This window comes from Acyrthosiphon pisum, chromosome X (assembly GCF_005508785.2).
Source record: "Acyrthosiphon pisum isolate AL4f chromosome X, pea_aphid_22Mar2018_4r6ur, whole genome shotgun sequence".
Classification (NCBI taxonomy): domain Eukaryota; kingdom Metazoa; phylum Arthropoda; class Insecta; order Hemiptera; family Aphididae; genus Acyrthosiphon; species Acyrthosiphon pisum.
Window position 1 is genome coordinate 111,187,654 of NC_042493.1, and position 12,867 is coordinate 111,200,520.

The following is a 12,867-nucleotide window of genomic DNA, read 5'->3' on the forward strand; positions in this document are numbered from 1 at the left end:
ATTTTTCAAAATGTTAACTGTAAATGTTTATAAAAAAAATATATATATACCTAAATTACAAACAAGAGTTTTTTTGATTTCATTAGCTGTTTATTGAATTATTATTAATGTATCTCCTATAATTATTAGTTAATAATTCATAATTTACCTTATTTCTGGTACTTTTAACATTTTTCCTATATTCTCATTGTTAAATTATTCATTATACACCATAGTAATAATAATTATTGTTATTGTATGTCTACAACATTATGAAAATATTATTGAACAAAAAAAATTGATTTTGTTTTTATTCATTTTACAACATTTTAATATTATTTGAATTTTGAACCGATTTTCATCTTCAAACGTTTAGGTACTATTTTATAATTATTTTCGTCATTTTTGAGATTTTAAAGAATTTTGTCAAAATTTGAACATTAGACGCATATTAAAAAATATGAGTTATAGTTATAGTTAATATAGTTATTGTCTATTATTAGTATTATTAATGAACTTTACATATATTTAAGATATAAATTGTGTTAACTGAATGACATGAAATGAACTATTAAGAAAAGTTAATTATAACCTGGTTTGTTGTATGGTACCTCAACATCTTTAAATAATGCTCTTTTAACTGGTGGTTCTTCATTGTACTTTGTCTCACGTGTTAATCAATAAACAATAATCATTCAATCACTGCCCTAAAACTGATGGCGGCCAATAATAAACAGCAAATCATTGCATAATTTTCACCTAAATCAGGTAATATTTAAATTTTTATCATTCCTATCATACTCATAGTCATAACGATAGTGTAAAGTAATATAATACTTATTATATTTTAGATATAAAAAGGAAAATTACTACTACAGCTAGGTTAGTTGCAAGTAATAGTGCTGCAAATAACCTATACAGTATTTCGGAGAAAAAATATGATTTGAAAGCAGCATATTATGCAAAAAAAATAAAACTGATGGAAGATAAAAATGTCATTTAAGAACCTAACAAATGCACTTACTACATTGACTGAGCAATTATCAAAACCATAATATTAAGACAGTGAAGACTGAAAATAATTTTAAATTACCACAAAGGATTAGGTAAAATAGGGTTTTAATTTTATTTGTTATTTATATTTAAGTATTCATCTACCAAAGATTATTATTTTGTTTTATTTTTTTTGTTATTTTATTTATAATGTATTAATTTACTAAATGTTAAAAACTGAATTTAACTAGTCAGCAGATAATGAACAAGGATCACATAGTTATTTTGAATAAGAAGTATTATAATATATGTTATTAATAAAATTTATTCATGTCTTTGAAATAAGTATGTTACAATTTTTTCCCTATGTTGACTACCAAGAGCTAAGTGGAAATTACGATTATTGTCGGCTAATATCTCTTGGTCTTCCATTATACCCAAATTATCATACTCTGGAATGTCATGTTCATCCAAAGGAATATTATTAGTAATACACATATTATTTAGAACTATACATGCATTTATTATTGATGATGCTTTTTCGGGTTTATAATGTAAAGTTCTATCTTATAATAAGCATCTATAAAAAAAAAAATTTGGTGTTAAAATTGTATACAACATGGACATTAGAAACAGATTTAGGTACCTAAATCGCATTTTCAACACCCTATTGCAACGTTCAATTAGACTTCTGGTTGACATTTATTTTTGGTTGTAATATTTTTCAGGGTCTGTTGTAGGATTTGTAATTGGTGTCAATAGCCATTGACGTAAGGGATATCCGGAATCACCTAATAATATTTTTAAATAAATATATTATTAACTAGAAACAATTTATCATTTATATTTCAAATACAATGTTAAGAGTGTATTTTACCTAATAAATAAAAGTTATGATGATTGCGTCTGTGTAATTCCTGCATTACTGGTAAAACAGAACTATTGTTCCATATATGGGTGTCGTGGGTACTGCCAGGAAATAGTGCGTTCACATTTAAAACTCTTAATTTTGAATCACAAATCTAAAGTTGAGTTTAAATATTTATTTATTTAGTTATACAATATGCATACACTTACACTGTAACCTTAAAATATTTAGTACATACTAAAAAAATAAGGTTTGAAAGATTACTTACCAATTGGACATTTATGGAATGATATCCCTTACGGTTCACATAAATGTATTCGGGATTTTCATTTTCATTCAAATTTAAATTATTTGAAGGAGGTACAATCGCTACATGAGTACAGTCAATACATCCTATCACTCCAGGAAATCCAGTTTCTCTATAAAAACTGTAATAATATTAGACATCTTATTAAACATTTATTAGAAATATTTGAAAAAAAATTTAAAAGTTACCCATTACGGATTTCAGTCAGCTCATTCAGGTTACTAGGAAACTTAACCCATTTGTCAAATATTTCTGGCCGGTTTAGTGCCTCTACAACTTCACTTATACAACGAGATACAGACGGTTGTGATAAGACTATAAACTTACTATTACCATTTGGAGACTGGTATGATCCAGTAGCCAAAAAATTCAACGTTACTAGAATCTAATATATTTACACAATAATATAATGCGAAAACTCTGAAAAATAACTAGTGTCTGTAATTTATTCACTAACTTTTGTATCTAAATCAATAGCAGACAGGCGGCTTTTTGAAACTATAAATGGTCGTAAAAGTTCAATTAAATACTTTACAAGGTCTTTAGTAAGTCTAAAATTTTTTATGAACAGTCTATCTGATGTATCAAATGGATCCGAAATTGTCTCTTTCCTTCGTATTTGTCGTACATTCATTGCACGTTCATTCTCTTCAATATTATCAATTGCAAATAACATTGCCATTTCATCAAAATTTGCCATTATAATAGAAGAAAGGAAAATAATTACGGATTAATAGAAAGTAATTTACAAAACACAAATTGATTATTGATGATCGATGAGAATCTGTAATAATATTTCTGTTGTAATAGTTGTGTAATCAATAATATAATCAATAATGTGAAAATTGTTATCACATTTCATACATTATCATGCGACTAAACTTTGTCACTGACTTATACCCAGTAGACAAACAGTCGAATGTTTTTCGTTCGACTAAAGTCATATATCTTTTTATGAATACTAAATATTTATTTTCATGCGACAAAAATTTTATCGCATGCGACAAAGTTTGTCACGATTTCAAGAATTGGCCCCCTGAAGTCTGAACCTACGAAAAACATGAAAACGGTTCCACGCACCAACACGATGTTAGACCCATGGTTACCAATATTATGATAACGGTTCCAAGACTAGTGCGGGATACGTTAGTACGTTACGCGGGGTCGGCTTGTTTACCATTCCATATTTCACGTATGCCACGCCCCCCTGGAACAGTGTTCAAGGCCACAATCACCTGAATCGGCCAGTTCACGGAGTTTCATACCCCTGCTTTTGTCAACCGCCACCACGGGCTACCATAGTATAAGGAATAAGAAGTATGATCAACGCGAACCGTGTTTTCGTCCCAGTTCGCGCATGTGCATCACCTTGTGTTTTTGTGCATACTGCATTGCATAAGATTAAGGGCCAGTTGCACCGTCTACGGTTAAACCCGTGGGTTAAACTTCGATTAAGCTTAATCAGCTGATAACAGATATTTAACCGGAGTTTAATCGGCCGAATTTGCCCGGTTATCAGCATCTGTTATCAGCTGATTAAGCTTAATCGAAGTTTAACCGTAGACGGTGCAACTGGCCCTAAGGCACTGTAGAGGTATCTTTATAAGGCCCTAGTGCAACTAGCCCTTAATGTATACTCGTGACGTCACCTTGTGTTTATTGTTGGTTGCCTATATAAATTATACATAGCCCCTTAAAAAAAATATGCGCAGTCTTATCATTGAGCGTACTTCTAATTCCTTATACTATGCGGACTACGACAGCGTGACACCGCCGACTCTCCCACCATGCCACAAAGGATCAAGGCGGGACGGGAAGGTGAGTCTCGCGGTACGACTGTACGAGTACCGTCCGCGCGCCGGTGACTCGTTCTCGCGATCCGACCGTCACCACGACAACCCGCGGCTCGTAAACTTGTCCGATGACGTGACCACCGTACCGTACGACAACCGCCTTATCGAACGTTCGCCACTGTAAATTCGATACATTTATATATATACTTTTGTTCGTCATCTATCCGCCTGTCGGACTTATACGCCAATAAATAAACCAACTTAATCCACCGAATCTAATTGTGTTGTGCGTCATTTTTATTTCAACGCCACATCACAAGACACGACCGGCCTACTGCGGACACCATAGTAAGATCATCACCGCCGTAGCCGCGTGATCGTGGCGTCTTCGGACTGCCGCTGCGTACCGTGTCAAGAACCATAGACTTATTAATATTATTATTCGCTTCGTTACGTAATTTTGTAATTATCCGTTTCGGACGTTTTTTATAATAATTTTTTATTTATTGTCGGTCGGTGTTATTTTATTTTGTGGCAGGGAGCTCCGATTGGTCAACGGCTGCAGTTGTTGATAAAAATAAATGAGATAGTAATACCTGACTTTTATTCAGTGTTTCTAAATAGTGAATTGTTGGATCACTCGAAACAATTGATCAACGAATCCCGTAGACTGTAATAATAAAATTGTATTATTATTTATTCGAGACCATTTACCGCAGATAAACTATACTAACTACGTTTTTTTTAATTTTTTGTCAATAACAGGAACTTTGTATAGGTACTAAACATGTAATATTATACAATATTGTATTATTTCATTCAATAGGTAATTATTTATATGTACATAATAATATTAGGACTTTATAGGTGTTTTGGATATACAAAACCGTTTCATCGCAAAGTGACTGATTGATGTTAATTTTTTTAGAATGATAAGTTTATAAATATTATACACTTGTGAATAAATTTATTTAGTAAATCGATTAGTTAAAATCTTTTAAAAATGGAAAACGCAAGTACCAGCCAACGTTCAACTTCCTTTAGTCAAGAAACATATGAGTAAATTTTTAATGTTTGATTATTAGAGGTGGAATGAACTCTACTTGACGTTGTCAATTTAAAATATATTTTTATATGAACTTCATTAATAATAGATAATTTACATTGAATAAGACTCAAATCAAAGACATTAATCATTTATTAATATTTTTTAATTAATAATTTAAATATTGTAAGTATTCGTTTTAATTGGTTTTATTTGTATCCATACTGTTTATTTCATAAAAAGACTAACACGTTAAGCGTACATATCATATAACCTAGAATTAATTTTATATTGTTCATTCTATCTCCGGTATTAATGTATTGTAAAGTATTGTTTTAACATGTTTATTACTCTATTCTAGGCAGAAACATTGTTGGATTTGTTTTGGTACTGATGATGAAGATTATGAAAGTAACAGAGATTGGGTTTCACCATGTAAATGTCGCGGTTCTACACGTTGGGTAATTTGTCATAGTATTTAATATACATATTATATATTAATCATTATAAGCGAATAGTTATCATGTAGTGTATGCTCTACTGGCACATTAGAATGTTAATTATAATATTATTAGAGTTAAACGCATAGTTTAACACATTCTGATATTATGCTTAGATAGGTATTCAATAATTTATAATATATAGATTATAGGTGAGATAAAAACAAAATAATAGACATTTTGAGTAGCTGCTAATGCAGTTGATTACTTAGTACAATAGAAGCTTACGTTAATTTGGTATATTATGTATTTTACAATAAGATTAATCTATTCGATCCATTAGTTAATGCCTTCATAGGAACAGACCTTGTTTTAAAAGCAAAATAAAATAATGTGTAATTTTTTTTTTTTTATAATCCTAGTTTGATTAGTTTGAATTATTCAACCACATTGATAATTAATTTATTAGATGAGTTTTATTGAACAATGAAATGATAAAACTACTATAAAAAAAAACTATGTAATTGAATGTAGGCGAGTGTCAAATGATTGCCGGGTCGTTCAAGGTTTATTTCCTGACATGGTAATAAGGATGCTGCTTGTCATTTTCCATACACATATTCAACTATAATATAGTAGACATTTGTAACAATTAATGTTTTATGTACCTGCGATTCGTACAGTCAAACTATAACAATGTATTGTCGTCTGTTTTATTGATTCACACACATAAAATTGTTATTTCAGGTTCACCAGGATTGTGTTCAACGTTGGGTTGATGAAAAACTGAACGAAAATCTTAGTGTTAAACCACACTGCCCTCAATGCCAAACACAATATATTATTGTGTATCATGAAGTCAGTAAGTGTAATAGAGTTAGTATTGATGATAGTTAAAACCTTATGGGAATACAATAATTTCTTCAATTCATATCTGTAACTTTTTTTTTTGCTAGAAAATAGTTTTTGTATTACATGAGTTAAACGTTCTATTTTGGATAAATTTCACTTCAATATAAGCATTTTAACATCAATCTGCTAAATTTAAAAACTTGACTAAAATTATAAATGTTCATATCTAGTAGGATTTGAAAATAACTGCTATCAAAATATATCTTTATTATATTTATATGTTTATAACCGTTTTTATGTTATTAACTATTTTTTATGCCTTACAATTTTACAGATTACATTATTCGAATACTAAACACACTTGATAAGACAGCTAATCAGCTATGTCCTTTTTTGGCAACTGGTTTTATGGTCAGCGCTCTTTATTGGTCAGCAGCTTCTTATGGAGCAATAACGATGATGCAGGTTAATTAATATTAATTAGATTATTTATTTATATAGAGGTTAAAAAAATGAAGGTTTTTTAGGTAATGGGTGAAAGGGAAGCTATAACAATGATGGAGAATACAGATTCATATATGTTGCTCTTGGTGTTGCCATCAATACCTCTCAGTCTAATTTTAGGCAAAACAGTTAATTGGGAAGACACCTTGATGTTATTTGTGCAGAGATTTACTTCACAACTACCCTTATTAAGAACCATCATGCCTTCGTTTTTGTAAAACATTTATATTCAGCTTACATTTATGATTGTTTAATTATTTGATTATGAATTGTACTTGTATTGATTTTTAGGTATGAACCTGTCAACAATTCAACGAGTATAGTCCAATTCAATTCAGTCGTTAATCTAACAACTACTCTTTGCACTGCACTTTTATTGCCAACTGCTGCCACCGTAGTTGGACATTTATTATTTGACAATAGTTCATACTCATATCTACAAAAAACTTTATTGGTAAGTGTTATATAAAATGTAATGAATGTTAATGCAAGTATTCATTTATAATATTTATGTTTTTATTCCAGGGTGGGTTAGTGTACATTGCAGTAAAAGGTGTTTTTAGAATATATCAAAGACAACACAATATTATAAAAGAAAGAACACGTAAAGTCATTAACTATCCTGAAACTGGTACTGAAGAAAATAATTAAAAATCATAACCATAATCCAATACTTATTTACATAACTTGAAACATATTATAACATCTTGATATTGTACATAAATATGTAAACATATATTTTTAAAAGAGTAAATTGTATTTAGAAAAAATTTGGAAAAAAAATTTAACTTAATTTTAAAATAATCAACTATCAAAATTACAAATGTTTATACATTTAGCCCAGAATGAATAATATCATATTATACCTAACTTAAAATATGAATAATGTTATTGATTAAGATATTTTTGCTCATGTTGCTCAAGTTGCTCATGAAAATGATACTTAATGCATAAATAAAATTTAAAATTTATAGTTATTTAGTTTAAAAAAAAAAAAGTACTTATATATGAATAATTTCAGGCCATGTATATGCGAATATTTTTGAAAAATATTTATTTATATTTTCTTAACTTAATGTAAGGTATGAACATTTTAAACTTTAACTCTTAGTTTTTAAAACTAATACACTGCATGTACATTATATATTGTATAGTTCAAAATACTTAAAAATATAATAATATTGTTAAAGTTTTGTTTGAGATTTTTAAAGTTGTAGTTACTAATAATTTCAATCATACTTTAATAACTTACATATTTACAGAATATTTGTTTACAAAAATAATTACATCTTATATCGATTATTATTTTATCAATGCTTAGAATTTACTGACAACTGTCCCTAGGTAATAAAAAAACAACTTAGGTACCGTGTTTGGCAAAATCTTCACCTAGCGCCAAGATTAATTTTTACCTCCCACCACCCCAATCTCTTAAGTAAACATATGCGGCTAGATAAGTAAATTAAAAGAAGTGCTGACTACAATAGTTAGTTTAAATGAAAGGAATTTGTGTATCTGAGAATTAATGAACTAAGGAATAACTTTTTTCGCTGTTTAGTAGTAAGTTATAAACACACAGTTTCCATTAGGTGACTTTAGAAACAATAGAATAGGTATATCAAACATATGAGTAAATGAGTTAAACTATATGGTTATTGGATGGGTAGGTAGTGGGACATTGTGTCATTGCAAATTTAAGTAAAGATATTTAGCTAAGCAATAGATAATAGGTTAGTAGGCTATGCAGTTGAACATTAATTTTGGGGGTGGGTGGGATGGTATTCTGTATTTGATCACTACTTAAAAAGTAGTTTGCCATGCCACAGGCTATAGACATGGTATATTGTGGTAGTTGGAGTTCAGTGGACTAATAACAATATTGTATTGAATTGATTGAAATGAGAAAATAGGGTAGACTGCAGTTTTTAGTCAGTACCTACCTACTCAAATCTGACTGGTACTACTTACATGTGTTTATAATTTTACGCCATTAAATTTGTATGAATATACATTATAAATTGGTTCTCTAATGAATTAAAGACATTTTAACTCTGTTCATAATAATATTATGTAATGACTAAATTACTTATGAAACAGTTAAAGCAATATACTTTGAAAATATTATTTAATATCACAAGTATTTTCGATTTTTTTCGAAACAATTTCACATTTGATCACAACATATTTTACACGGAATATCGCACTTTTTTATTTCAAAAATATTTTGAAGCTCTGTTTTATATTACAATACTAGCTCTCCAAGCGTCACTGAGGAAGACCCCCGAATCCCCCGAGTTGGCGATGACCGAGGAATGTTAACCGATGTCGGAAGCTGCAGTTGGTCCGGACGTCGGTCTCGAGACGGTTGGTGTTTGATAAGGAGGCCTGCTGATAAGGTTAGGACCACCGCGGTTCGACGTGGTAGCCCGGGTAAGCAACAACGTTCGCCGACAACCGTTGTTACGTTACGTTACGTTACGTTCTTCACTGCCACCGAAAACGCGACGTTACGTGAAAAAATTTTTTAAAAATTTCGGGCATCCATACAAATCATACAGTCAACGAATTTTTTTGGATGTCTAACATGTCAGTCACCTCGAATGACGTTCGCCGTAGTATAACGAGTAGGATAGCGGACAATGTGCGACGGCCGGGTCACGTCATCGGGTATGCAATCCGACAGCGTCGGACAATCGACAGTGTTCATTACTGCCACCGAAAACGCAAAATAAAGTATAAAATTACGTGAAAAAAATTCAAAACATTTCGCTCTACACTATCCGCGATGTCGATCCGCCCCGGGACTCGTCGCGAACGAAGAACGGCCTCGGGCGGTCTATAAATGTAGCCGGGAACGCGAATAAAATCCGAACGGGGTCGTACAAAGTCCTTAAAGGCGGTAGCCGGTTAAACTCGAATTTTGAAAAAAAAATAATAAGGCGGAAGTGATATAGTGATAATAATATATAGTAATAGGTAACGCAGTTTATTGAATCAAATAGAACATATCAATATATCAATAAAAAAATTGAACTGTTTGACGCTTGTATTTAGTGCCTGTATATAGTAATATAACTACGCGACGTATAAAGTGGTAAAACTCCACTTTTCTAAAAATTTATCGATAAACACACGTGACGGCGGCACTCGGTTTGCACGTAATCTCCGCCGCGGCAGGCCCGCCGGCAACAAGTACGGCCGCGCGCGGCCTGTAAATTTAGCGGGGAACGCGAATAAGGTCCGAGCGGGGACGCAGAAAGTCCTTAAAAACCCGAATAGAAATTGATATCTTCATACATAAACTAAATTATTTATATTAATAGATTAATAAATAAACTAATCAATAAAATATATTAGTTTTTATCTTTAAATACAAAGTTCTTCGTAAATATACGTCCATTAATGTTTAGGTCTATGGCATAGATAATATAAGAATGGATAGGACATAAGAACTTATCACATGAAAATTTAGTGATACTATTTTAAGGTTATATGGGGCGAATATTGATGTGATAATTGATAAATAATAATGAATATTAAATAACATAATTTTATTTTGTTAAAATATTATTTTCCAATTTCCATTTTCCAGGTACAGGTGGCAAAACAATCAAAATACAAACTGACAAATATCTAAATATAACTGACTATCATATTTATTCATTACTATTTAATAAAACAGTTTTGCACATAACCTCAAAAAGCCTCATATTGTCTTTCTCTCTTTACTTTCTCTCTTCCCCAAAAAAGCACACGGCCTCATATGGAACTGGTATAGGCATGTCCTATCCATTCTTATATTATCTATGGTCTATGGTAGATTATCATATTTTATCGCGTAGCAATACATCGTGGCGGCGGCTGGTATTGCTGCCGGTCTGTGCAGTACCATGACAAAATAAATAAAATATATCTATTTTGTCATGTGCAGTACTGCAGACTGCAGTGCAGGACGGCGCCAGCTCGTCCGCACGATACAAGTACCTACGTCCGTACGCTCATGCGCGTTGTCCGCGCGCCGTTCTCGGATGTCAAGTGCGGCGCGCGCTGTAGCCGACGGTGACTTCTACGTCGTGCTACTGCGGAAACGGTCATACACCGCGTGCGTGCGTGTGTCGTCGTTATCCGTGGTGGGACTCGGGTGGTGAAAGCGTGCAACGTCGACACCCCCCCCCCCCAACCACTTATTGCAACGGTCGAATAAAGTGGAACGTGTCGTAGTGTTGTAATGTCGTATAGTTACGCCGCTCTCCGGCGGCGGTAGCATTCGGTTTAATCGTATAATACTTCTATCGAAATAACTAACCGTGTCACAATATAATATAGCACAATAGTCAGTGGCGGCTCGTCCTATGGAGCACATGCACCACCTATATTTTTAAAGAATATTTTTATTTAAAAAATATAATTTTGACAATTGGAAATGTGTTTCACATTTATTCGCAATGGCGTTCCGTATAAAAGAATAACTAAAAACACATAAGCGACGGTCGTTTTGTGTTATTTAAGATTTCGTTCGACATGATCGAAATATTTAATTAACATACAATGTATGTCATAATATAATATAATTATATAATTATGTCATAATTCTTTACTTTTATGTAGTATAAGGTGGGAGATACAGCCCCCAATATTTTAGCCCCAGTTGCGCCTCTGTGCTGCAAGTACCTATTTAACATGTTATATGTACCAGCTAATTATAATACATAGGTATACCTTTCCCGTCACGTAGCGAATTTATTTCTATTTTATAGCAAATACAATAAGATTTTTGGAATATCATATGATAATTTAACTGTCAACGATTTTAATATTTATTTATAATTTGGTTCCCGGCTGGTAAAATATACGGGTTGGTTCCGATTCCGATGAACTTTCATTTTAATAACCAATCTATGAACTTTTTCAGTTTTTCAACAATATAGTTAAAATATGTTTGTATATAAGTGATATACCTAACTAATAATCGACAAGCCGTTTCCTTCACATTTAACACATACACACTTATATAGGAGTGTCTATAATACCCGCTATAGATAGATTTAACACTTAACACGATTGTGTTATTATCGAATCTATAGATTATAATCAATATATATATATATATATATATATAAATATATACAACATACAAGTATAATCAATAACCTATTTTACATACCAATTTGTCAATACTAATATAAAAAGTTGGGTAAGTGGATGTCGCTCTGCTGTACAGTAGGTTACAAGTGGGTCACTGTATAATGGACAGTATTAAATTTGAATTCAATGATATAATATCACTGTATAAGAAAAACGATTCTGAGCGGAGACGGTATGTTACTCTAGGTATAAGACATATTATATACTTAGCTATTGTATTAAAAAAAATATTGACCTATAATAAGTATCTATAATAAATTCCAAATTAATCATATCACAATATCCATTAGGTACAGTATAATGCGTTATACATCAACAAAAAACCGTGGTAGTATCATAGATAATAGTATATAATATAATAGTATACTTAAGAAGTTTCAAGTACCCACGAATAATATTATACTATCACAACAAAATAACTAAAATAGTAATTTCGTCCAAATCTGAACTTAAAATGACTATAAAAATAAACTGTGCTACTGTATTTTTTAGATGTTTTGGTAACAGAATTAACTACTTACGTGGAATCTTGTTTTAAATTTTCAAGCATTAGATATAAAAGTTGAACATTTTATAAATTTTTAGCTACAAAATAATTAATCAATTTTAAATTTGATACATTTTGTCAAATTTCGATCTTTAAATGCTTATAAAAAAAAATTGTTGCTATGTATTTGTAATATTTTTCAACTGCTATTGTAACAATGTATCAGGAGCCCTGTATTAATTTTTTACACATTTTGGCCCAACAGATAAAACTTGATATTTATAGGAAAAAAAAACTAAAAAAATTGAAAACTGAAAATGTCCGTAAACAGCTCAAAAAGAGTCAAAATATTTTCAAAATTGTATGGTGTATAGGAAATGCTAATATAAAAATTCAGTAAAATATTCATGTATCTCCAGTTATTCGCTTTTGAATTACAACAAAATAAGGAAAT

General features: G+C 31.1%; 2 protein-coding genes across 2 annotated transcripts; one reads left to right on the forward strand and one right to left on the reverse strand.

Moving 5' to 3' along the window:
- Positions 1-1,674: 1,674 nt before the first annotated feature.
- On the reverse strand, positions 1,675-2,847 carry LOC103311884 (putative nuclease HARBI1). The gene is made up of 5 exons (XM_008191697.1): positions 2,605-2,847; positions 2,336-2,532; positions 2,109-2,268; positions 1,850-1,994; positions 1,675-1,763 (listed from the first exon to the last, which is right to left on the reverse strand). The coding sequence occupies exons 1-5, from the start codon at positions 2,845-2,847 to the stop codon at positions 1,675-1,677; spliced, it is 834 nt and encodes a 277-aa protein (XP_008189919.1).
- A 2,059-nt stretch (positions 2,848-4,906) lies between these two features.
- On the forward strand, positions 4,907-7,472 carry LOC100166332 (E3 ubiquitin-protein ligase MARCH5-like). The gene is made up of 7 exons (XM_001945296.5): positions 4,907-4,999; positions 5,347-5,446; positions 6,173-6,287; positions 6,612-6,742; positions 6,805-6,995; positions 7,073-7,235; positions 7,307-7,472. The coding sequence occupies exons 1-7, from the start codon at positions 4,944-4,946 to the stop codon at positions 7,430-7,432; spliced, it is 882 nt and encodes a 293-aa protein (XP_001945331.2). The 5' UTR covers positions 4,907-4,943; the 3' UTR covers positions 7,433-7,472.
- The last annotated feature ends 5,395 nt before the right edge of the window (positions 7,473-12,867 follow it).

Excerpts from the sequence above, each read along its gene's own strand:
- LOC103311884 (XM_008191697.1), bottom strand. The coding sequence starts at position 2,847 with ATGGCAAATTTTGATGAAATGGCAATGTTATTTGCAATTGATAATATT. Across the intron at positions 2,269-2,335 it reads CTGACTGAAATCCGTAATGG|TTTTTATAGAGAAACTGGAT; the intron begins GTAACTTTTAAA and ends ATATTATTACAG. Across the intron at positions 1,764-1,849 it reads TCATAACTTTTATTTATTAG|GTGATTCCGGATATCCCTTA; the intron begins GTAAAATACACT and ends AAATATTATTAG.
- LOC100166332 (XM_001945296.5), top strand. The coding sequence starts at position 4,944 with ATGGAAAACGCAAGTACCAGCCAACGTTCAACTTCCTTTAGTCAAGAA. Across the intron at positions 6,743-6,804 it reads GAGCAATAACGATGATGCAG|GTAATGGGTGAAAGGGAAGC; the intron begins GTTAATTAATAT and ends AAGGTTTTTTAG. Across the intron at positions 7,236-7,306 it reads ATCTACAAAAAACTTTATTG|GGTGGGTTAGTGTACATTGC; the intron begins GTAAGTGTTATA and ends TTTTTATTCCAG.